General features: G+C 43.4%; 1 protein-coding gene across 3 annotated transcripts in view; it reads left to right on the top strand.

Moving 5' to 3' along the window:
• Window positions 1-26,863, top strand: part of LOC128697020 (D-beta-hydroxybutyrate dehydrogenase, mitochondrial) — a 57,737-nt gene that overhangs the window by 19,971 nt on the left and 10,903 nt on the right. For all 3 annotated transcript variants that reach the window (XM_070095175.1, XM_070095176.1, XM_070095174.1), the window contains exons 2-5: window positions 2,857-3,045; window positions 3,494-3,577; window positions 7,270-7,432; window positions 24,219-24,374. In XM_070095175.1, coding sequence (XP_069951276.1) covers window positions 2,857-3,045; window positions 3,494-3,577; window positions 7,270-7,432; window positions 24,219-24,374 — 592 coding nt within the window. The remainder of the gene's footprint in view (window positions 1-2,856; window positions 3,046-3,493; window positions 3,578-7,269; window positions 7,433-24,218; window positions 24,375-26,863) is intronic.

Below are 26,863 nucleotides of genomic sequence, written 5' to 3' on the forward strand. Positions count from 1 at the left end.
AGCCTAGAAAGTGACGTAGTGGAGGCGGTAACCATACATAGTTTTAAGGCGAGGTATGATAAAGTTCATGGAGCAGGGAGAAAGAGGACCTAGTAGCAATCAGTTTAGAGGCGGGGCCAGGAGCCACGACTCGACCCCTGCAACCACAAACAGGCGAGTACACACACACACACACACACACACACACACACACACACACACACACACACACACACACACACACACACACACACACACACACACCTATGATAAAGCTCATGGAGCAGGGAGGGGGGACACGGTAGCGGTCAGTGAAGAGGCGGGGCCAGGAGCCGAGTCTCGACCCCTGCAACCACAAATAGGTGAATACACACGCACTCGTATACAACAGGCCTAGTGTCTAATCGACATGTGCCTAGTCTCGCAAATTATTTACGTTGATGGTTCTGTTCACCAATCCACTGGTGCAGCTGGTAGTGCTGCTGTTGTCGTACAGAGTGATGGCTCTCTTAAAGAAATTGGAGCACGCATCAATAATTGGGCCTCTACCCTTCAGACAGAACTGTTTGCCATACTCCTTGCACTGAAATGCATCTATGTATCAAAGATTGACAGTTTAATTGTAACCGATTCTGTCATCCATAAATGCTCTCAACTCATTAAGCATAAATTGTGGCATGCTTGTGTCAGAAGCCAGACACAGGTATGGTAGGATTGTGGACAGTGGAGTCAGAGTGCACATGCTGTGGATTCCATCTCACATTGGTCTTCAGATGCATGATAGAACTGATAAATTGGCTAAGCTGTATGCTTTCAAAGAGGGAGTAGATTACAATCTTGGCTTGTCAGGTAGTAGTTTGAGAACAATAATACGAAAAGAACTTCAGCTGAATTTTATGGACTTAAGGCTCAGGGAGATTGACACCAGTGAGTCCATCTATCATCATTCTATCATGCAGGAGGAGCCACATGTCTATGGTGCATCCAACAAAATAAGCAGACTCTTGGATGTCACTACCGCCCGACTCCGGCTGGGTTACAAGTATCTTTGGCAGGTTAAATCACCACCACCAGATGTAGACCAAACGAAATGTAAACTTTGCCAGATGGATTATTGTCACACCCTGCGTCATTATGTACTGGAGTGCGATAAAATTAATGAATTTAGAAACAACTCACTCAGAAGTGTTCAAGAAATGGCTAAGTATTTTATCCACAGTGGTATATTACAGACCATTTTGGAGAAATACCCTGACTTTGCTAGCTGTAAATAAAGCATTACCACATATGTGCATATGTGCATGTGTGTGTGTGTGCGTGTGTGTGTGCGTGTGTGTGTGCGTGTGTGTGTGCGTGTGTGTGTGCGTGTGTGTGTGCGTGTGTGTGTGCGTGTGTGTGTGTGTGTGTGCGTGTGTGTGTGTGTGTGCGTGTGTGTGTGTGTGTGTGTGCGCGTGTGTGTGTGCGCGTGTGTGTGTGCGTGTGTGTGTGCGCGTGTGTGTGCGCTTTTGTGTGTGCGCGTGTGTGTGTGCGTGTGTGTGTGCGCGTGTGTGTGTGCGTGTGTGTGTGCGTGTGTGTGTGCGTGTGTGTGTGCGTGTGTGTGTGCGTGTGTGTGTGCGTGTGTGTGTGCGTGTGTGTGTGCGTGTGTGTGTGCGTGTGTGTGTGCGTGTGTGTGTGCGTGTGTGTGTGTGTGTGTGCGTGTGTGTGTGCGTGTGTGTGTGCGTGTGTGTGTGCGTGTGTGTGTGTGTGTGTGTGTGTGTGTGTGTGTGTGTGTGTGTGTGTGTGTGTGTGTGTGTGTGTGTGTGTGTGTGTGTGTGTGTGTGTGAGAGAGAGAGAGAGACTCAGCAATCAACATTTGCACCAATAACTCTCTACAGTTGTGACCGGGTGTGGAAGTGTGAATTGCTCATTACTCTAAAATTTGTTCATGATTGCAGCCATGTATACACGTAAGTAACCATTCTTACAGTATTCATTACCTTGTACCTAGTTCAGCCATCAAAACTTTGGAGCCCGGTCCCTGGACCCATTGTGTACCTCTGTAATCTGTAAATACCTTTTTAACTTGTCATGATTGTGACTAGACCTACCTGGAGTTCATTACCTTTGTAAATTGTGAGTTCATTACCTTTGTAAATTGTGAATTCATTACCTCTGTAACTTGCTCAGCTATCAAAACTTTGAGGCCCAGTCCCTGGACCCATTATGTACCTCTGTAATCTTTTGACTACCGCCCACAGGATGGGTATGGGGTGCATAAACATATTAAACTAAACTAGGACAAAATGGTAACACTAACACACACACACACACACACACACACACACACACACACACACACACACACACACACACACACACACACACACACACACACACACACACACACACACACACACACACACACACACACACACACACACACACACACACACACACACACACACACACACACGAGCTATGATTCTTCCCCCTGAGACCACAATTGAGTATACACTATTACGTATAACAATTATAATAGTCTAAATTTGTGTACCGCATGTGTACCTGTACCTAAATAAATTTTCATTATTCTTTTAATGTTAGCTCACGGGTGAAGTGCAGCTTTGATATATGCAGTAGATAGACTTTAAACCTAACTAGACCTGTTCTGAAAATTAGTGACGAGAGTTTACCTTGCCGCCAAATTTTTATAGATTGAGGTTCGTTGTTGTCACTTTAAACGTGTTAGGGATAGCGAAATCACCGGAGGATAATTTTTTAAATATAGCATCCTGTACTGACGGTTTTAGCAAGGAAATATTGGATTTATTGAGAGTGTTTTTGAAAGATTTAATGAAACTGTTGTAATCATGCTGATAAGTGTCCTCCCACTTTCAGAGGTTTCATAAAATATCGTGGAAGATGCTGTGGACGATTGACAAGGTTGTGAGATTAATGTTCTGGGGAGGAGTTAGTGCACTGCTGGCCACAGTGCTGAGTGTCCTGGGCATAATGTCCTGCGTGCTGGCCTTCACTACTCTCTGGCTCTTCACTGCTTCCATGTACATGTACACTGCTAACATGAAGGTCAGTCGATTCCTCTACTTTTAACTCTAGACAATAATTTGGACAAAGGTTATGCCAAAATAATTTTTCTAGGGTTCAGTGAAATTTTTTTAGGTGCTTCTAGTTTTTGTCCATGAATTCGTCTCTACCCCGAAACAGTTAGCCCAAATATATAGTATACATCAATGAAATCACGAAACAAGTGATTTAAAATCATTTACCAAACTGCGGCAGGCCAGGACTCGACCCTACGAACCTTGTACCGCTCCAGAGACAGCACAATGCACGCATCACCTTATGGATCAGTGGTGTAGTGGTAAGGTGATGCGTGCATTGTGCTGTCTCTGGAGGCAGTACAAGGTTCGTAGGGTCGAGTCCTGGCCTGCCGCAGTTTGGTATATAAAGTGTATGTATTTTTAAGTTCTAACTTTTCAGTAATTGCTGCTGACTATTACTGTGGCTACTTCAGGAGCCGGTGGTGGGGAAGGCGGTGGTGGTGACAGGATGCGACTCTGGTTTCGGCAACACCTTGGCCCTGCACCTGGACAAACTGGTTAGTGACTATACTAAATGTATATCAAGACAGGATTTTGCATCTACACAATCAAAAATAACTAAATACCAAGTATATTATGACCTGTCAAAGCGCCCTAGCATTTAGAATGTCTTTGAGTCATTCGACAAGTGAAGATAATCCTAGTCCAATTTACCAATTCACATTTGGAAAATTAACTCGTTACTATTAACAATGAACAAGAGCTTGCAAATAAGTCTTTACTTTGCTTTCTTATAACTATTAGGTTGACACAGCAAAGGTCCAGGGAAAGTGAAACTTGTTAGTACCACGCAAGCTTATTACATTCTTGCACTCTTGTATTATTGGGCCCATATATACCTGTTATCTTTGTCTGCCGTGTACTGCATGGGTATGTATGAGCGGAATTGAAAACTATAAGATAGATTTTCTATTTCAGTAGGATGAAAGAACCTGACAGGAAATGCTGTAGGAATAAAGTAGGTATGTTTCCTAATTACATCTTAGTGTTCCTAACAAATAGAACAGTAGTAGTAAACAGAGTAAAGTCTGAGGCGACAACGGTGAAAAGTTCCAGGCGGACATCAACCAAATCTTTAAAGGGTTGCAGAAAACAATATGAACTTCAATGATGAGAAATTTAAATTACTCCGATATGGAAAGTGAGAGAAAATTAAGACTATCTGATTATAAAACCAATTCCAACTACACAATAGATGCCAGAACAATTTCTGACAATTGTGAACGAGTTCATCTAATTAAAATATATGAAAATTGCTTGACAAATAAAATTTAAATAATGAATTGGGGAAGGGTACAGTTGTGTAATTTGGGTGGGCTCTATTGTTTAAACAAGGGTGTGTGGCTGCTATTGTTTCCTTAATCCTTCTTGATCTGCTAGGTCACGTGTTGAAGCGTCTTTAAGTTATGCCCCATCAGATGTAATGTATTGCCGCTAGGATAGCTCATGCAGCATCTGATATGCTGTAAAATGGAGAATGTCATTATAGCCTTAAAAATGGTTAAGTTTTAAACTACCCTCTGCTTCGTCTATGTTAATCTCTGGTGATGCCTTAGACTTAGTCTATGGCTCCAACGTGTACTGATATACGGAAGAAATCAGTATGGAAAATAATACCAGTGTACTGGAATGTATTAACTTTGTTTTATAATCGAGAATATTTTCCATAATATTAAAGGTAATATTTTTAACAAAAGAACAGTGTTGTCAGGCGAACAATTTAAATGTATGTTGGACAAATGTATGTGTGCGGGACCTATTTATGTGAGGTGTCAACTTCTTTGAAGTGTTACCTCAGGGTTTAACATAAAATGTGCTGCTCTTGCCTCATCTTTGAGGACTTATGTCAAACTTCAGGTGTTCAACGCCCCTCCAGAGAATCTCCAGAGTCGTTTCGGCACTCTGGCTACTACCTGAGTGCTAGGAATGGCTCAAATGTAGTTGAGACTGTCCTCGTCGTACGGCTGCCCCCTCCATAGGTCTGTAAACGGTACATCACTTGTACATGCTCCAACACTCCTTCAGGAGCCACTGCCGGGTCACCACATAAAGACCCAGGCCAGGACCCGTCCTGGCAAACCTACATGAATATGCCTGGTCTCCGTATTTTCACTGGTATTATTTTCGTGTTGTAAGCATAAAAAAATCGAGACCATTACCAGGGGACAGTGGTGGCAAGATGAGCACACTTGATCCATAGAAATCTAGGAACATGTCTCCTCAAGTCTATTGATTTTGAACATTAAAATGGTATAAAATACCGACAGTGTTAAGCGCCGATGTAAAAATGGCTTGCGATGTTAACTGTGCAACCGTAAGTTACTCATATATAGCCTTCGCAAAATCGCGCACTTCATTAGGGTCGTGAGAACAATAGTTTTTAAACTCTTCATTGCTATGCCGAGACTAAAGCATTCAGATAAAGGTTTACAGGGTTCAACAGCAAGTTTTCAAGCATTAGCAGGCTCATGGTGACTGTGTTGAATGATTCATAAAGGTTTAGCACTTTTATTACTATAATCATGATGACTTGCATGAATGCTGACCTTGACAAGGAACATAGCCGCCAGTTTTAAGTGTTATGGTGTAGACCTTTCTGTGGTTATTTAAAATCGACCTTTAAACTTCCAATGCTCTAGTTTTAGCAGTTATATAGGAGGTTTGTGAAGGAAATCAAAAGAATGGGACTATAGAATCTTCTTAAATAATTTTTTTCAGAAACTAAAGGTTTTCGTATACTATGTCTGAAGTCGTGGTGTGGTACAGTTATTGGAACGAGGCTGCCATGGCAGCTTCCACACTTGCGTGAAGGTATGACAACCTGTGATGTATGTGATGATGCAAGTCTGTATGTGATGATGCAAGTCTGTATGTGATGATGCAAGTCTGTATGTGATGATGCAAGTCTGTATGTGATGATGCAAGTCTGTATGTGATGATGCAAGTCTGTATGTGATGATGCAAGTCTGTATGTGATGATGCAAGTCTGTATGTGATGATGCAAGTCTGTATGTGATGATGCAAGTCTGTATGTGATGATGCAAGTCTGTATGTGATGATGCAAGTCTGTATGTGATGATGCAAGTCTGTATGTGATGATGCAAGTCTGTATGTGATGATGCAAGTCTGTATGTGATGATGCAAGTCTGTATGTGATGATGCAAGTCTGTATGTGATGATGCAAGTCTGTATGTGATGATGCAAGTCTGTATGTGATGATGCAAGTCTGTATGTGATGATGCAAGTCTGTATGTGATGATGCACGTCTGTTGTAGGGAGACTAGACGTTCAGGTGAAGAGCTATGCCGATTGTTTGTAACATTAGTTTTGTGGAAAATTTTACATAATTTTCCTAAATGTAGGACATATAAATGAATAATATAATAGCGTATTAAAATGTGATGATATTTGGACCCTTCGAGAAATTTCGAGAGGGGGGAGGTAGAACAGCTGGAGGGGAGTGACGCTGCAGGGGGACACCATTTGTAATTTGTGGACACTGGTTTCCGTGGGAGATTCTGCTAATAAACCGGCCTCTTCCGAGCCAAATTGGGGGTTTTTGGCCTGAATTTGTAATTAGGAACTTGGGTTAATGTCTCTTGCTGAAGAATTGGGACAGGAAATTTGCAGGACCTCAAGAATTACTTGTGGATGGCGGAAGATAAGGGAAGTACACCATTAATCCTTACATTTAGATCTCTAGCTGGCTAATGTAGGGTCTAGGTGTCAGGCAGGTGTTGTGGTGTGATCCATCTACAGTAATTAAATGGTAAGTGGTAAAACGAATTTCTTTTGTGTATCCAACTAGCCCAATCATATACAGTCCACAACTTCAATTTACCAGAGTAGCTGGTTTTAATATTATAATTATTAATTTAATGTTAGGTCTAGCTTTTTTTTGCGAGTGGTGAAGTGGGCATCGAGGGAGTTACAGTTCGGCGAACTACTGTGACACAAGTCCCACAAGTCCCACTTATCTTGCCCAAATTACTTGCACGTAATAATTCAGGTAATACCCTGTAAACCTCATGCAGGTAATTTACTCGCATAATAATTCACAATAAGTTTTGTAAGAGAGATGTAGGATGTTTGAAGATCAGATCTAAAACGGCTAATTGTGAAGACTGATGCTCAAGTTGAGACTTGGGACTGCGATAGTGTCAACCATTCATGTTCCTTCCTCTTTCAGGGTTTCAAGGTATTTGCTGCATGCCTGCATGCAGAAGGGGAAGGCGCACAGCACCTGCGGCAGGAAGGCTCAATTAACCTTCATGTCCTGCAGATGGATGTCACCAAACAAGATCAGGTGGACAAAGCTGCTGAAGAGGTTAAAAGATTGCTGCCTAAGGGATGTGAGTCTCTAAATATCACAAACGCTTCCAGGCGATTTATAGTCTGATATTTAGCTTAGGAAATTACCTAAGTGTTTATGCCTTCTATACAATAGTTAGTAAATAGTAATGTGGGGGATTTTCACAAGAACACTATCTCGTAATTAATATTCCACCCACACTCGGGTGTGCGTGGAATATTAATACACAGAATTCAAATTGTAACTTACTAAAGTTGATTTATCCTGGAGACATGTGGGACTTGAGGGACACTGGGGTCGCAAAAAAAAATGTCCCTCCAGTGCCCATCATCTCGGCTCGCCCACCAGCTCTGGGACCCTGGATTAAGAACATATGGTTCCTGTATATTATGGAAATTTACATCAGTAAAACTATTTAGTTTATAATTATGAAGAATTTAAGTGGACTTGAAGCAATTTTTTTTTGTCTACTAGGTTTCAATTATTAATTATTTCATGTTAGGGACATAAATTATTACTTACCAATTTATTAAATTGGTGGTATATCCTAACTCCTTCCATAGGAAGATTGAAAAGAAAATTGACGAATATCAAGTTACCGTACCTGTGTACCTGTCGTGTGACTTGTAATTCACACTGGGAGACGAACTTAATTATGCTCGCGGTAGTAGACAATGTGGCGTCTAATGCACAGCTTCCGCATCGCGTTTTCTGTCTTCAAGTCGCTAGGTTCTTCGGTTTCATTTTAGAGAATTTACAGATGTTAGTCCTTTTCACTTATAGCGTTGAATTAATCGCCGATATTACTAACGGACACTACAGAATTAGCGAAACATTCACCCCCCCCCCTTTTTTTCCTCTTCTACCAGTACACGTACATTTATTCAAATTTAGTGATATTTCTGGGAGTAATACAATTTCCTTATCAGAATATTTATTTCTTCGATATTACAATAATTCCACTTGTTACATTAAAGAAATTATAGGGAATGTTGGTTTCCTGTGACATCTTTCGAAAGTCACATTAACATTACCCACCTGCATTATTATATAAACATTATTATGTCTACCAATTATTACATTCAGATCATAGGAGAATTATCAGAGCTTTACACAACGAAAGCTCTGGAAAGATATTAGGAAATTAATAATGAAAGTAAGTGTAACAAAGGGTATTGTTTCATCCATATGGGGATCCAGATGGGGATCTGGATTATCATATGGCTTTCACTCTTCATTAATGATCAGTACAGAGCGAAACGTTGTGGAAAAGCTTCTCGTGTTCTGCTTCACTGTTTCTTTAGGTAAACCTCTGAAGTTATTTTTTCTATTTTATAGTATTGGGTATTGGAAAAATAACTTTTTTTTTTCACTTACTTTCTTACATCGACGGTAATTTTTAGTCCAGCCTTTTCATAAACATGTTAAGTATGCAACAGAAAACTCATATTTTGATGTTTTGTATGAATTTTGTATTAATGTCTTAAATAATTTTGGGAGGGGGATTTTATCTACTTAGGCTATTGCTCCACTGATGTCACTTTAATGTTATGGCGACTTAGCCTGACCGAGAACCCGGGTAGAGTTGTCTGTAACCTTGATTTTCATGTGATGACCACTTCTCGCTTCACACAGCGAGGGCCTGGGTTCGATTCCCAGCCAGAGTAGAAACATTGGGCGTGTTTCTTTCCACCTGTTGTCTGTTCCCCATCAGTAAAATGGGTAACTGGTGTGGGTCGCATCCTGGGACACTGACCTAATTTGCCCGACATGCGGAGCATAACGAGGGGCTTTCTATATATTAGTATGTCATTGTTGTCAGCTAGGCCTGTATATCATGTACATGTAGTAAATAAAGATATTATTATTATTGTCACCTGGTCACAGACCGGGCCGCGGAGGCGTTGACCCCCAAAACCCTCTCCAGGTATATTCCAGGTATGTGAGCGGCGGAGGCTGGCAGGCCTCAGCCAGGCTGCTCAGTGTCCCTTCCGTCAGCGCCATGGTGGATAGAGGATTGCGAGAAGCATATGTTAGTCAGGAAACAGAACAAGTGTTTCCTGAATCGGGTTTTAGTCATATGATGACCCACAACTGGAGCTTTTGATCATCTGATGGAATACTTCCGCTGGCTTACCGGTCCACTTTAAAAATCATGGTTCAGTTTGCGAGAAGCGTCCCCTCCCTCAGGAGTGTGAGTACTGCCTACCGTCCTCTCGGTTGGTTTTGACCCTTCAAAGGCAGATGAGATTTCTTAGCGTTAGCAACCCAGGATAACCAAGAAAGTGTGTCCATCATCGAAGACTGTTTTATTTCCATTGTGGTCCTTGAATCGTGTCTCCTAGGATGCTACCCACACCAGTCGACTAACACCCAGGTGAACAGGGACAGCAGGTGTTTACCTGGAGTTTACCTGGAGAGAGTTCCGGGGGTCAACGCCCCCGCGGCCCGGTCTGTGACCAGGCCTCCTGGTGGATCAGAGCCTGATCAACCAGGCTGTTACTGCTGGCTGCACGCAAACCAACGTACGAGCCACAGCTCGGCTGGTCAGGAACCGACTTTAGGTGCTTGTCCAGTGCCAGCTTGAAGACTGCCAGGGGTCTGTTGGTAATCCCCCTTATGTATGCTGGGAGGCAGTTGAACAGTCTCGGGCCCCTGACACTTATTGTATGGTCTCTTAACGTGCTAGTGACACCCCTGCTTTTCATTGGGGGTGTAAGGTGTAAGGAAATATGCCCAGCATTTCCACCCATGCCGGGGATTGAACTATGGAAACTGTGAGGCCAGTGCTCTGCCAACCAAGCCAAGGTTGAAAGGTGTTAAGAAACTGCATTTGTCCTGGGACTATTACGTAGATGGGGGGAGGGGATTAACTGCATCACTGCTCTCCGACAGATATACGACCAGGAAGATGTCAGGGAAGTATTTTCCCAGTCGAGTCACAGCTCCTGGCCCCGCGCGTGTATGTGAGAGAGCCAACAATTAATATTTGCACCAATAACTCAGTTGTGACCGGGTGTGGACGTTTGAATTGCTCATTACTCTATAATTTGTTCATGATTGTAGCCATGTATAAACGTAAGTAAGTAAATTTACTTACATGATTCACTACCTTTGTGCCTTGTTCAGCTATCAAAACATTGGGGGCCCAGTCCCTGGACCCATTATGTGCCTCTGTAATCTTTTGATTACCGCCCACAGGTTGGGTATGGAAATATAAACACATGCAGTTTAATGTGATCCTTTATTGACAACGTTTCGCCCACACAGTGGGCTTTTTCAAGTCACAAACAGATCTGAACATTAAAATGGTATAAAATACCGACAGGTTTTTAGGTAAGACACATATGCAACAGTTAGATATCTTTATTATGAAACGTTTTGCCTACACAGTAGGCTTCTTCAGTCGAGTACAGAAAAGTTGATAGAAGCAGAAGATACTTGAAGACGATGTAATCAGTCCATCACCCTTAAAGTTTTGAGGTGGTCAGTCCCTCAGTCTGGAGAAGAGCATTGTTCCATAGTATGAAACAATATGGAGATGAAGTGACAAACAGATCTACCTGGGGTGGAAGGTACGCGAGTATTTATAGCCAGGTTCAGAATGTTGAGGTCAGGTGGAGAATGCTGCATCTGATCTACCGAGTGGGATTATAGTCTAAAATCTTGGGTAGCTTGGAAGGGAGATTGGATAAGTTGTGAGCAGACCTTTTGCAGTGTTCTTCCATTCCTATGTTCTTATGTGGGATAGCGATGAAGAAGTTTCTTGGCAAGTGGTTCCGCTATGTTATAGAAGCCATTGTTCTGGTTGAAGTTGTTGGTTATAGAGATAAGCGATGATTCCAGGATTCTTCGGTATTGAGTGTTGACTTCTTTGGCGATAAGTCTTGAGTTTCTGTAGTTAATTAACATACATGTATTAAACTAACTAAACAAGAACCCCAATGGAAATAAGTCGCTGACTTTTTTGTGGTTATCCAAGGTTCTCTACACACGCTATGTATGATAATCTGTGTAACTGTATTTGTGTATACCTGAATAAACTTATTCTGCTCAACCTTCTCTATCATGGGCAAGTGGTGAACGACCCTTCCCCACTCCACAAAGGGGGCAGTAAAGCAACAGCAAAGAACTACAGACCAATAGCACTAACCTCTTCAAGGGGGGCTCCTTGGCGTGGTGAAGAGGCTCTTGGTCTGAGGAATTAGACCTGTCGGTCTTCTTCCTCAGACCGAACCTAATTACCCCCCAATCTCCCCTCCCCTATCCCATCCTCCCCATCCTCCCCTTTTTCCTTTCCTCCTCCTCCTCCCCACCCCTCCCTTTTGCCCTTCCTCTTTTTGTCCTTTGGGATTTCTCCCACAGGCGCACTAGTTCCTAGGTAGGGGAAAGGATACCGGGGTCCATCCCATTCCGTTGAGGTTCTTAGCGGTGGCGTAGTTTGCCGTGGAATCTGGATCACCTGGGGATGTCCCGATCCCTCTCCGGTATCCCGGAGTAGCTTTGGGTGTCTTTCGGGCGACGAGTGTATCTCTGGAAGCCACCTTTCGGATTCTGGGGGTGGTGGCCGAAGGAGGTATGCTTTGTGGCGGATATCCGGCCGCCCTCTCTTTTGTCCACCGAGGTAGCTCGGCAGATGTGAGGTTGCTATCCCGGATTGTTAGTTTACTAGCATGATGGGTAGGGTATGGCACGGGTTCCATGCTGCATCTGTGCTACTTGCGGTGCTGAGGTCCTCTTGGGTGCGGAGGGAGATTTCTGGCCCTTTCATTCCTCCTAGGAACTATCCCTCCCCGGTCCCCCCTTTTTTTTATTCTTTTTTTTTTTATTTTCTTTTTCTTCTTTCTTTTTGTTTTTAAGAGAAAAAAAGTAACCTAACCATGGCAGCCCTAGTCCATGAACCTGGTACCCCCGGGCCCCTTCTTGATACCGCACCCCGTTCTGACCCCGCCTCGTCTTTGGACCACTCTTCAGACATTCCTCATGCCTCTGTACCTATTGCCGGTGCTGTTTCCTCACCCGCTTCAGGTACTGAGGCCTCGACTGACTCCTTCGATTTATCGGACCTTCGCTCTCCTCTGACTATGCTTCCGGCCTCTCCCTCTACGGTGCGGCAATTTTCAAATCGCCGACCCGTTCCACGTCGGACCAACTCTGGTCCCACGCCTAAACGCCAACGACAATTACCTGCTGATGATACTTCTCCACCTTCTCGTTCTTCTCAGAAACGATCAACACGTCCTTCACTACCTTTCCACGCTCGGTTTCAGACTGAACAATGGACTAAATTCTTCACTTTACGACCAACTTCCTCTACTGCCTATCTTTCTGACCATAGTATTGGCAAGGCACTCCTACGCCATGTTGGTAAAGATATTTCTTTTCATGCTCTTAAGAGCGGTACGCGCATCATTACCGTACAGAATGCTACCCAGGCTCATGAGCTCTCTCATCTTTCCCATATTGATACTGTTCCTGTCACTCTTGAAAAACATCATTCCCTCAATTCTTGTAGTGGTACCGTCATTCTGCCCCATACCATAGTTCAACAAAATTTCCAGACATGTGGCACTGACATTCTTGAACAGCTGGAACTCCAAGATCTCCCAATCCTCAAGGTAGACACTTACGTTCTTCCTGCCCGTGGGCGGAGACGATACCCTAGCAATGTGGCTCGTTTAACTTTTGACAGCCGAGAACTCCCATCCTCAGTTTATATAGCAGGACATCGGTTACAAGTTCGAAAGGTGATCCCTACACCACAACAGTGTAGAAATTGCTGGCGATTTGGCCATCCAGCGAAATATTGCAGATCTATCGCCGAATGCCCAGTCTGTGGTGCCGATGACCATTCTAATACGTCTTGCAATCGATCTCCCTCTTGCCTTAACTGTCATGAGGCTCACCCTTCGTACTCTCGCCGTTGTCAGGTCTATTTAAACGAGCGGGAAATCCGATACCTCAAAGAGACAGAAGGTCTCCCTTATGCCATGGCAGTTTCTCATCTCCGCCTCCAAGGGAGACTCCCACGTGTTTCTTATTCCCGTGTTTCAAAACGTCCCCCCACTTCTGGTATCCCATCTTCTACACCCACCTCTGTGGTTACCTCTCCCATAATCACTCCTGTATCTAATCCTTTTGCTGTCCTCGGCTCAGACGTCCCTACTTCAACGCCTCAGTCTAATCTCGCTTCTTCGAGTTCTCTCTCACAAGCCTCAGTATCGACGAGACCTCGTACGACACCTCCTCCCAATCATCCCTCTACTTCTCAAAAGTCAAAAAAAGGTCCGTTAACACCTCCTACCCATCTTCCACCTCCTCATTTTACCCTCCCTGTCTCTGTCCCTGGTTCTTCCCCTCTCACTGGCTCAGTTACAAGTGTAGAGGTTCACCCTCCTCCTCGTACTGTACCTTCCTCCCCTGTACCCTCCCAAGTTTCTTCCTCTTCTGCCACCTCCCAGGTTCCTGCCTCTTCTGTCCCCTGCCACGCTTCTCCAGTTCCCTCCACCCTTTCCCCCCCCCCCCTACCTTGGTACAGTCCAATACAGTTCACTCTTTACTCATCCTCCCCCTACCATTCCCAATATTGTCTCCCATACGACATCTCTGAATTCCGAAACACTTGAAGCAATCTCTGAATATATTGCAGAGACCAAACCATCAATGGACACTGATCCACCTTCCACTCTTTCTCTCTCCTCTGCTCCATCTGCGCAACTCCTTTCTTCACAGCGCACCGTTCCTTCGCTGCTTGAACGTTTTCCACTGCCTCCGCATGTGGACTTTTCTAACCCTTCTAGTCCGTAGGAACCCTTACCTGCGGATTTCAAGTATCTTTATCATTGCCAATCATGGCCTATTTACAGTGGAATATACGCGGCCTCAGGGGTAATCGGGGTGAGCTTCAGATGTTACTCTCCCAGTTTGCCCCTGTTGGTGTTTGCTTCCAGGAACCAAAATTACACTCTGCTGTTATTTCTCACATCTCAAGCTATAATTTATTGTATTCTTCAGATCCTTTTCCTGATGGGACCTTTAATGAAAGTGCCCTTCTCCGCACTGATATTCCGTACCATCAGCTATTTGGTCATACTTCGCTGCATTACACAGCAGCCTGTATCCACTTACATAGGTGGTATACGCTCTGTTCTTTATATCTCTCTCCTTCTCGGGCATTATCTATTCCGGATTTTGCCTTCCTTGTTTCGTCATTACCGCCACCGATTCTGTTACTTGGTGATTTTAATGCCCACCATTTCCTCTGGGGGGGGGGTCTCACTGTGATTCCCGTGGAATACAGTTAGAGGCTTTTCTTGCCACCCACCCCCTCCATGTTTTAAATACAGGTACTCACACCCATTTTGATCCTCGGACTCATACTCTCTCTTGCATCGATCTCTCAGTCTGCTCTTCCTCCGCCGCATTAGACTTCACTTGGTCTGTTCTCCCGGACTTACATGACAGTGATCATTTCCCAATCATTCTTACTTCCCCTTCATATTCGCCACCTCTTCGCACCCCACGCTGGCAATTTAATCGGGCAAATTGGAACCTTTACTCACACCTAACTGTTTTTAAAGAGGTTCCTTCTTCGTCCTCCATCGATGAGCTTTTACACCTCTTCTCGTCCTCCGTTTTCACCGCAGCTTCTCATTCTATACCCCAAACTTCGGGCAGGCATTCTCAGAAATGCGTGCCTTGGTGGTCTCCTGCTTGTGCTCATGCAGTACGTTTGAAACGCGCTGCATGGGGCAGGTACCGGTTCAATAGAACCACAGAGCGACTCCTTGATTTTAAACAGAAGCGTGCGATCGCTCGCCGTGTCATCCGTGATGCTAAACGCACTTGCTGGCGAGATTGTCTCCACCATCACCTCTGCTTCCTCTATGAGTGCAGTCTGGAAAAAAGTACGAAAACTGAGTGGTAAATATTCTCCTGACCCGGCTCCTGTTCTGCGGGTTGCCGGTGTTGATATAGCAAACCCACTAGATGTTGCCAATGAAATTGGCAATCATCTGGTCCATATTTCTCAGGGACTCCATCTATGCCCCTCATTTCTTTCCTCAAAGTCTGCCAGAGAGTTAGCACCCTTGGACTTTTCTTCTCTCAGAGAAGAACAGTATAATGTGCCTTTTACACTTCAAGAACTGGAGGCAACACTCTCAGCTTGTCGATCATCGGCAGCTGGGCCCGACGACATTCATATTCGTATGCTACAACATTTACATCAGTCAGCCCTTGCAGTCCTATTACGCCTTTACAATCTTATTTGGTCACAAGGAGTTCTTCCACAGCTGTGGAAATCCGCCATTGTTCTCCCTTTCCGCAAACCAGGCACTACGGGACATGAAACCTCCCACTATCGTCCCATTGCTCTTACCAGTGCAGTTTGCAAAGTAATGGAACGCCTAGTAAATAGACGTTTAGTGTGGTATTTAGAGAGACACAACAGTCTCTCCACTCGTCAATATGGCTTTCGTAAGGGACGTTCTACCATAGACCCCTTACTACGCTTGAATACGTATGTTCGTAATGCCTTTGCGAATAACCACTCGGTTATTGCCATATTTTTTGACCTTGAGAAGGCATATGACACAACTTGGAGGTATAATATTTTAGCCCAAGCCCACTCCTTAGGCCTTCGAGGCAATCTACCATCCTTCCTTAAGAACTTTTTAACTGACAGGCATTTCCGTGTTCGGGTTAATAATGTGCTCTCCCCGGACTTTATCCAAGCTGAAGGTGTCCCCCAGGGATGTGTTCTGAGCACAACACTTTTTCTCCTTGCTATTAATGATTTGGCCTCTAGTCTTCCATCAAATATTTGGTCATCACTCTGTTGATGACTTCACTATTGCCTGTGCAGGCGCTGACTGTCACCTCATTACAGTTTCTCTCCAACATGCAGTCGACCATGTTTCCAATTGGGCCACCACACGTGGGTTTAAATTTTCCAGCACTAAAACCCACCAAATCACTTTCACTAGACGCTCTGTCATATCCGATCATCCTTTGTACCTCTATGGCTCCCGTATCCCTGAACGTGATACAGTCAAGTTTCTGGGCCTCCTCTTTGATCGTAGGTTATCCTGGAAACCTCGCATTACCTCTCTGAAGGCAACTTGTCACAGCCGGCTGAACCTTCTTAAAACCCTTGCTCATCTTTCATGGGGAGCTGATCGTCGAACCCTCCTTCGCCTACATTCCACCCTTATTTTATCGAAACTTGATTATGGTGACCAGATCTATTCAGCGGCATCTCCTGCTACTCTCTCTAGCCTTAACCCCATTCATCACCAAGGATTACGTTTATGCCTTGGTGCTTTTCGCTCTTCCCCTGTCGAGAGCCTCTATGCAGAAGCGAACGTTCCATCCTTATCCGATCGCCGTGATGCCCATTGCCTGCGCTACTATGTACGCTCTCATGATCTCCGCAATCCTTCCATTTATAGATTGGTCACTGATATTAGTAGACATTCTTTATTTGTTCACCGCCCCTGTTTACTCCGTCCCTTCTCTCTTCGCCTTCATTCGCTCTTGTCTTCTCTTCAACTACCACCTTTCTATGTACATGTAGCATCTCACTTTTCCCTACCCCCCTGGGAAGTTCCAGCTGTTCGAGTCTCTTCTTTCTCCCTCCCTTGCTCGAAAGCCCAACTGTCTACAGTCGCTTCCCGCTCTCTTTTTCTTGACCACTTTCACTCTCATTCTCATGCCATTGCTGTGTACACAGATGGCTCTAAGTCTTCTGACGGCGTAGGATTCGCAGCAGTGTTTCTGGACAGCGTCGTACAAGGGCATTTACTATCTTCGGCTAGTATTTTTACTGCTGAATTATATGCCATCCTTACAGCACTTATCCGTATTGCATCTATGCCTGTGTCATCATTTGTGGTTGTCTCAGACTCCCTTAGTGCTTTACAGGCTATACAAAAATTTGATACACCTCACCCCTTAGTCCTCCGTATCCAACTTTGGCTACGCCGCATCTTTACCAAGCATAAAGATAGTTTTTTGTTGGGTCCCTGGTCATGTTGATGTACAGGGCAATGAACAGGCAGACACTGCTGCGCGGTCAGCAGTACATGACCTACCAGTTTCTTATAGAGGTATTCCATTTACGGACTATTTTACTGCAATATCTTCCCACCTTCACACCCGTTGGCAACAACGTTGGTCTACTATGCTCGGCAACAAACTTCAATCTATTAAACCGAGTATAGGTTACTGGCCGTCTTCTTATCACCAGTGTCGAGGTTGGGAGACTACTCTCTCCCGTCTTCGCATTGGCCATACTCGTCTTACTCGTGGATATCTCATGGAGAGGCGTCTTGCTCCTCTCTGTGAGAATTGCCAAGCTCCATTATCGGTCAGCCACATTCTGTTGGACTGCCCACTTTATCAACGAGCACGCAGAATTTACCTCTGTCGTCGTCTTCGCTCCGCTGCTCTCTCTTTACCTTCCCTTCTCGCTGATGGACCCACCTTTCATCCGGACTCTCTCATTGACTTTTTGACAACTGACTGACTTCACAAATTCTGATTCCTTCAGCCCTTTCTACTTCAATCTCTTGCTACCCTCTACCCCCGTACTATCCCCTGCCCCGCTGTTTTCTGTAACCTGCTGATCATCCCCCCTCCCTTCTGCCATCCAATTCCCTTGCTTCCTTCCCTACCCTGCAGCGCTGTATAGCCCTTGTGGCTTAGCGCTTCTTTTTGATTATAATAATAATAGCACTAACATCCCATATCATAAAAATCTTTGAAAGGGTCCTAAGAAGCAAGATCACCACCCATCTAGAAACCCATCAGTTACACAACCCAGGGCAACATGGGTTTAGAACAGGTCGCTCCTGTCTGTCTCAACTATTGGATCACTACGACAAGGTCCAGGTCTCCAGGTAGGTCCTAAATGCACTAGAAGACAAAAAGAATGCAGATGTAATATATACAGACTTTGCAAAAGCCTTCGACAAGTGTGACCATGGCGTAATAGCGCACAAAATGCGTGCTAAAGGAATAACAGGAAAAGTTGGTCGATGGATCTATAATTTCCTCACTAACAGAACACAGAGAGTAGTCGTCAACAGAGTAAAGTCCGAGGCAGCTACGGTGAAAAGCTCTGTTCCACAAGGCACAGTACTCGCTCCCATCTTGTTCCTCATCCTCATATCCGACATAGACAAGGATGTCAGCCACAGCACCGTGTCTTCCTTTGCAGATGACACCCGAATCTGCATGACAGGTCTTCCATTGCAGACACTGCAAGGCTCCAGGCGGACATCAACCAAATCTTTCAATGGGCTGCAGAAAACAATATAAAGTTCAACGATGAGAAATTTCAATTACTCAGATACGGTAAACATGAGGAAATTAAATCTTCATCAGAGTACAAAACAAATTCTGGCCACAAAATAGAGCGAAACACCTACGTCAAAGACCTGGGAGTGATCATGTCGGAGGATCTCACCTTCAAGGACCATAACATTGTATCAATCGCATCTGCTAGAAAAATGACAGGATGGATAATGAGAACCTTCAAAACTAGGGAGGCCAAGCCCATGATGACACTCTTCAGGTCACTTGTTCTATCTAGGCTGGAATATTGCTGCACACTAACAGCATTTAAGGCAGGTGAAATTGCTGACCTAGAAAATGTACAGAGAACTTTCACGGCGCGCATAACGGAGATAAAACACCTCAATTACTGGAAGCGCTCGAGGTTCCTAAACCTGTATTCCCTGGAACGCAGGAGGGAGAGATGCATGATTATATACACCTGGAAAATCCTAGAGGGACTAGTACCGAACTTGCACACGAAAATCACTCACTACGAAAGCAAAAGACTTGGCAGACGATGCATCATCCCCCCAATGAAAAGCAGGGGTGTCACTAGCACGTTAAGAGACCATACAATAAGTGTCAGGGGCCCGAGACTGTTCAACTGCCTCCCAGCACACATAAGGGGGATTACCAACAGACCCCTGGCAGTCTTAAGCTGGCACTGGACAAGCACCTAAAGTCAGTTCCTGATCAGCCGGGCTGTGGCTCGTACGTTGGTTTGCGTGCAGCCAGCAGCAACAGCCTGGTTGTTAGGCAAGACACATATGCAACAGTTAGGTATCTTTATTTCGAAACGTTTCGCCTACACAGTAGGCTTCTTCAGTCGAGTACAGAAAAGTTGATAGAAGCAGAAGATACTTGAAGACGATGTAATCAGTCCATCACCCTTAAAGTTTTGAGGTGGTCAGTCCCTCAGTCTGGAGAAGAGTATTGTTCCGAAGTCTGAAACAATATTGTTTCAGACTTCGGAACAATACTCTTCTCCAGACTGAGGGACTGACCACCTCAAAACTTTAAGGGTGATGGACTGATTACATCGTCTTCAAGTATCTTCTGCTTCTATCAACTTTTCTGTACTCGACTGAAGAAGCCTACTGTGTAGGCGAAACGTTTCGAAATAAAGATACCTAACTGTTGCATATGTGTCTTACCTAACAACCTGTCGGTATTTTATACCATTTTAATGTCCAACAGCCTGGTTGGTCAGGCTCTGATCCACCAGGAGGCCTGGTCACAGACCGGGCCGCGGGGGCGTTGACCCCCGGAACTCTCTCCAGGTAAACTCCAGGTGTCAAATATCTCTGCCTAAGGCAACTGTCTCGGGCACCTGGAGCTACAGTCATTTTTTTTTTTTTAATTTGCTAGAATGCTTGTATGCGTCTTGCAAATTTTAAGACTTGTTCACACTAATAATTTAAACGTATTTTAAATAATCCTGGTTATTTTAACTTTATATATTTGTTGATTTTCATTGTTCTTATTGTGTGTAGAATATAAGTTTTAATTTTAAAAACACTCGAGAGTTACTCAAAGTGCTCCTCAAATATCACAGCTGCTGTTACTTAACTTATTACTAGTAAAATTAAGCCATTAAAAATATGCTTCCCCTTTCCTTACATGTTCTTGAAACATTTAAAAACTCCGTCAGTGCATGCATTCGCGCACTCGCTCGTGTACTCTCCTAATTGTGGTTGCAGGGGTCGAGACTCAGCTCCTGGCCCCGCCTCTTCACTGATCGCTACTAGGTCCTCTCCCTCTCTGCTTCCTGAGCTTTGTCATACACTCTTATATGTAAATGATTAAGACACACATGCAACAGTTGGTTTCTTCAGTCCAGTACAGAGGCAGGTGTAGTAGTGAAATAAAGATGATGTAATAAGAACATAAGAATGTAGGAACACTGCAGAAGGCCTACTGGCCCATGCGAGGCAGGTCCTTATCAAAACGACCTCTACCTAAAGCTACCCAAGAAATAACTCCCGTACCCAATGACACCAATCAAACCCAGCCCCTCCCACTCATATATTTGTCCAGTCTCTTAAAGATACCCAAGGTCCTAGCCTCTATCACCCCACTGGGAAGACTGTTCCACGCATCTACAACTGTTAGAAAACCAATACTTACCTATGTCCTTTCTAAATCTAAATTTATCCAACTTAAATCCATTATTTCTGGTTCTTACCTGGTTCGACACCCTCAGTACTTTGGCAATATAAACACAAATGCAGTATAATGTGATCCTTTATTGACTACGTTTCGCCCACACAGTGGGCTTTTTCAAGTCACAACATTCTCCTCATAACTCCTAAACGCTTCAACGTTCAAGCTCTCCAAGACAAGCTCAACCAGGTCGAGCCTTCTATCCAGTTCACACTTGAAGAAGAAGTCGACAACGCTCTTCCTTTCCTTGATGTCCTGCTCTGCAAAGCTGACCACGAACTTCGTTTTAAAGTCTATCGAAAACCCACCAACCAAAACGATCTTCTCCACTTCTACTCTCACCACGACACCAAAACCAAACGTGGTGTAATTATAGGCTTCTTCCTGCGTGCACTCAGAATCTGCAGCAACGAGTTCCTTGAGGAAGAATGCACTATAATTGAACAAATATTTTCTAAACACTATCCTCGTCACTTCATCAGAGACTGCAGACGGCGAGCATTAAACATCTTTAACACACCCAGAGAAGACACTGCCGAGAAGAGATACATAGTCCTTCCCACCAACTCCATTGCCAAACATGTTTCCAACATTTTTGCCAAAACATCATTCCAAGTATCTACCTCCACAACCACGACCATCAAGGACATCACCAGTAGTAGGCAGGACAAGCCTCCATCCTCTGCAGGGGTATACATAATCCCTTGTAATGACTGCAACAAGTTATACGTGGGCGAAACATCAAGGGACCTCCAAACACGTATTTCAGAACACCAATACGCAAGCAGGTCTGACGACACAAGGAATGCCTGCGTACAACACCGTAATTCACACAACCACTTGATAAACTACAGAAACTCAAGACTTATCGCCACAGAAGACAACACTCAATACCGAAGAATCCTGGAATCATCACTCATTTCTATATCCGACAACTTCAACCAGAATAGTGGCTTCTATAACATAGCTGAACCACTTGCCAAGAAACTTCTTCATCGCTATCCCACATAAGAACACTGTAGAAGGTCTGCTCACAAACTTATCCAATCTCCTTTCCAAGCTACCCAAGTTTTTAGACTCTATAACCCCACTCAGTACATCATCAGATGCAGCATTCTTCACCTGACCTCAGCCGGACTATAAATACTCGCGTTCCTTCCACCCCAGGTAGTTCTGTTTGTGACTTGAAAAAGCCCACTGTGTGGGCGAAACGTAGTCAATAAAGGATCACATTATACTGCATTTGTGTTTATATTGCCATTGTGTCGGTATTTTATACCATTTATTTCCACCCTCAGTACTTTATTAATATATCTCTTGTTTACGCCCGTCATCCACTTATACACTTCAATGATATCTCCCCTCATTCTACGCCTCTCCAGAGAGTGGAGATTTAAGGCTTTAAGTCTATCTTCATACGGGAGGTTCCTTACACAGTAAATCATTTTAGTCATTCTTCTCTGTATGTTCTCTAATGAGTCTATATCCATCCTGTAGTAAGGGGACCAAAACTGAGCAGCATAATCTAAATGAGGCCTCACTAGTGATGTATAGAGCTGTAAAATAACTTTTGGACTTCTGTTCCTTATACATCTTGAGATAAATCCAAGTAATCTGTTGGCCTTGTTGTGCACACTAAGGCACTGCTGTCTTGGCTTTAGATTTCTGCTTACCATGACTCCCAAGTCCTTTTCACATTCTGTTTGATCAAGCTCTACTTCACCTAGATTATAGCTTTGAGGGTTACTTTCATTACCAAGGGCTAGTACCTTACACTTATCGACATTGAACTTCATCTGCCATTTTTCAGACCAGGACATTAATTTGTCCAAATCCTCCTGGAGTTCATTGCTATCCTCCTCAGAGTGAATTATACGGCCTATCTTTGTATCATCAGCAAACTTACTCATGTCACTCGTAATCCCTTCATCTAGGTCATTAATGTAAATTATGAACAAGAGAGGGCCTAAAACTGATCCTTGTGGAACGCCACTAGTGACTAATCCCCATTCAGATTTCACTCCATTAATGGTAACTCTCTGCTTTCTATTGGTAAGCCATGCCTCTATCCATGCTAGAACTTTACCTCCTATACCATGAGCTGCCACTTTTTTCAGAGTCTCCTGTGAGGTACTCTATCGAAGGCTTTACTAAAATCCAAATAAACAGTATCAGTGTAATCAGTCCATCAGCCTTGGAGAAAAAATATTTGAGGTGATCAGTCCCACCTGTCTTAATAGCTTGTTGGTATTTTATACCATTATTAACATCGTTTTTATGTGGTTGCTAGGATAGTGTCTGCTCCTGGCCCCGCCTCTTTGCTGGTCGTTACTAGGTTCTCCCTTGGCTTCGAGAGCCTTATTATACCTACTAAAGTTGCATATAGATCCTGTCACTAACTTGCCATGATTGTGACCAGATCTACCTGGAGTTCATTACCTTTGTAACTAGTTTAGCTATCATAAATTTGGGGTCCAGTCACTGGACCCATTATGTACCTTTGTAATCTTTTGACTACCACCCACAGGATGGGTATGGGGTGTATAACAAAGAAATGCTTCTAACATTCCTCCGCCTCCTGAATTTTCAACTTCCAGCTGTGCCCTCTTGTTCCTGTTTCCCCATCTCTCAAACAATGTAGTATATTCATAATGTTAATTCATCTCAGTATTATGTACATTATCATATGCCCCCCTAGTCCTCCAGTGTCATCAGCTTGTGTTCCCTCGACCTCTCCTCATAAGACCTTAGCTCTGCCCTTTCTTCAATTTCTTGGCACGTGTACTCGTGTGGTTGAAGGGGTCGAATCACAGCTCCTGGCCCTGCCTCTTGTCTGGTCGCTATTAGATCTGCTCTCCAGTTTCCAAGAGCTATATCGTACCCCTTCTTAAAGCTGAGTATGTATTCTGCCTCTACTACTACACACTCCTGATTGTTGCACTTCCTACCAATTCTAAGGCTGAAGAAATACTTCCTAACATCCCCATGACTCTTCTGGGTTTTAAATTTCCATTTGTCCTCTTGTTCCTGTATCCCTTCTTTGAAACAATCTTTTTCACCTTTTCAATTCCTTTCAGTACTTTATACATCCTTATGTCTCCTCCTGTCCTCCATTGTCATCACATTGAGTTACATTAATGTCTCCTCATAGGACATGCCCCTTAGCTCTAGGACTAGGCTTGTTGCAAACTTCTCGAATTTTTTGGAGTACATGTATATGTAGGTGTGTAATAATTAATGCGTCTTTAAAAAAAATATAAAAACTTTAAACAAAGTGTGGGTTTCTCATTTACACATTACTATTGCTATGTTTAATATTGCAGGTGGTGTGTGGGGGTTGGTGAACAACGCTGGTGTGTGCACTCTGGGTCCTGTCGAGTGGGTTTCCTTAGAGAGCTTCAGGAGGGACCCAGAAGTTAATATTTTTGGCCTCATTGCTGTTACGAAGACCTTCCTGCCATTAGTCCGTCGAGCAAAAGGTTAGCCAGGAGTAGCGCTATTTCGGGCATGATGGTTTAAAGAGCAGCAGATTTAATTGTTTAAAAGGATCTTGATTTATAAAATGGCAATTGTGTGGGAGTTTTCAAAGCATACTGTATCTTGGTACAGTGAATTCTGTAATGGGAACTAGGTTTGACTTAGCCACTACATGGTCAGAGAAAGGTATCCCAATTCATAAAATATTTGCACCTGAACCATTACTTGTAATATAGATTTTGTGAGCAATTTCAAGATTATTTTACAGAACCTTACTACCTCACATTTGTATTAAGTTTAAATAGGTTTGTAAAACAGTTAACCACTACTACTTGTCTAGTTTTAAGTATAGTTACTATGTACTTATTTTCTTGTCTAGTTTTAAATAGTTACTATGTACTATTAGGATTAGTCTGCCCAAAGTGCCCCGGCATGATAGTGGCTATCTTTGTACCTAGCAAATCAAAATCATAATTACACATTGTAACTTTTACAAAGAGATAAACTTTATTTTATCTATAATGCATAAGACCAGCCACCTCTACCTCACTACATGCAAATGAAGTTATACAGAGCATGACACAAGTTTCTATTTTAGTTAAATACTGTACCAGCATTGAAGATTAATTTGTACATACTATCGACAAGGTGAACCTTTCTTTCACTGATGGTGGATTTTACTCTTGTTTTAGAACTATCAGAACAGGCATTTCTCAATTATAGCACAGAATCTAAAAATTTAAAGTTATTTGCTATTAGTAAATCAGTAAATAGTATCTCCTATACAGCCTAATCTTAGAGGGTATCTTTCTGTAAGGTGCACAAGTCATTAGTCATTCAGAAAAGGCATAATTATTTAATAAAATAAATTGCCATTTTAAAGATCTGACCAATTGGCACCTACTTTTATCAGTTCGGTATTCGGTATCCAGACCAGAGCTTTGGTGAGATGGGTAAGGAAGAAGGATGGGTAAGGATAGAAATTTTGGAAAAGGGTGGGAGGGGGGAGAGAGGTAGGATATAAAAGGTAAGTGGCCCAACCACTTTGGTGTAATTTAAAAAGTGTACATGAAATGATAAGATATTCTTTGAAGATTGAGACACTTATGCAGCATATGGGAATCTTTATTCAGGAAACGTTTCGCCACACAGTGGCTTCATCAGTCCAATACAAAGAGGAAGGCGTAAGGAGAGGAGGAGAATGAGGTAATCAGTCCCTCAACCTGGAGTCGATGTGTTCAGTCCATCAATCTTGTAGAATGTACAGCATAGGGCCGTAGACGTGGCTTATATACTGTAGTGAGGTGACGTGAAGCAGTATATAAGCCACGTCTACGGCCCTATGCTGTACATTCTACAAGATTGATGGACTGAACACATCGACTCCAGGTTGAGGGACTGATTACCTCATTCTCCTCCTCTCCTTACGCCTTCCTCTTTGTATTGGACTGATGAAGCCACTGTGTGGCGAAACGTTTCCTGAATAAAGATTCCCATATGCTGCATAAGTGTCTCAATCTTCAACTTGTCGGTTTTTCAAACCATTCATCACAAGATATTCTTTAAGGGGTATAAGACTAACCCATCAGTCACATAGATATAACAGATATATAAGTACATGACTCTGAATTGGTAGTAATTATACAAGTTGCAATTGCTTTTTTTTCGCGATTGCACAACGGATATTTATGCGACAATGAAGGCAATAATTTTCTGGCCAGTTTATAGAATTACGTGACAATGGCTTCTTACAGGTGGTGTCCAGCCATGGTAAATAGCATAATTTTTACATTAGATTGTTATATAAGATGTCTCCCTAATTGGGGGCGATGATGTTCTCAGTATACATAGAAGGGTTCTGGTGTTACCCAATCTTCTTCATCAGGGAGGTTGCTCAATATCATGGGTCGAGGGTAATCAGCTTTATGTATGAAACGACGGACCCTCTGTGGGAGAGTCATTCTTTGAGTCCTGTGAGGAGGAGTATTGATTATATAATCCGTGGTATTTACCACTTGTATAGGATGTTCTCTATCTGGCATATATAGTTCTTGCATTGTATAGTTTTCTTTTTTAGAGTGTCAAGGCGTACATTTATGGCAGTAATATCTTGTTGTATGTGTAAATCTGCCATTTTAACTCTCCTCCTGGTATCGGTAATGGAGCGAAGAGCTCTATTCTGGACCCTTTGTAACCTTAGCATATTGGTCTTTGTTGTTAATGACATTGGGACACGAGGGTATTCGAGTATAGGTCTTATTAACATTTTATACAGATGTTTTTTGACATGTTGAGGGGCTTGATTGAAACGAAAGAGACTACTAAGACCGGCTTTGGCTATGTTGATCTTTTTAGTTACATGAGATGTTGAGTGGAGCAGCCTGTATTTCATATCCCAAAATCTTGTTAGGGTTTCTAATGGCTACAGGTGTACCTCTGATGGAGATACCCCCTTTATCTTCAATTGTTGATGCAAAACATCCTATCGTGC

Source organism: Cherax quadricarinatus, chromosome 49, assembly GCF_038502225.1.
Source record: "Cherax quadricarinatus isolate ZL_2023a chromosome 49, ASM3850222v1, whole genome shotgun sequence".
Classification (NCBI taxonomy): Eukaryota; Metazoa; Arthropoda; class Malacostraca; order Decapoda; family Parastacidae; genus Cherax; species Cherax quadricarinatus.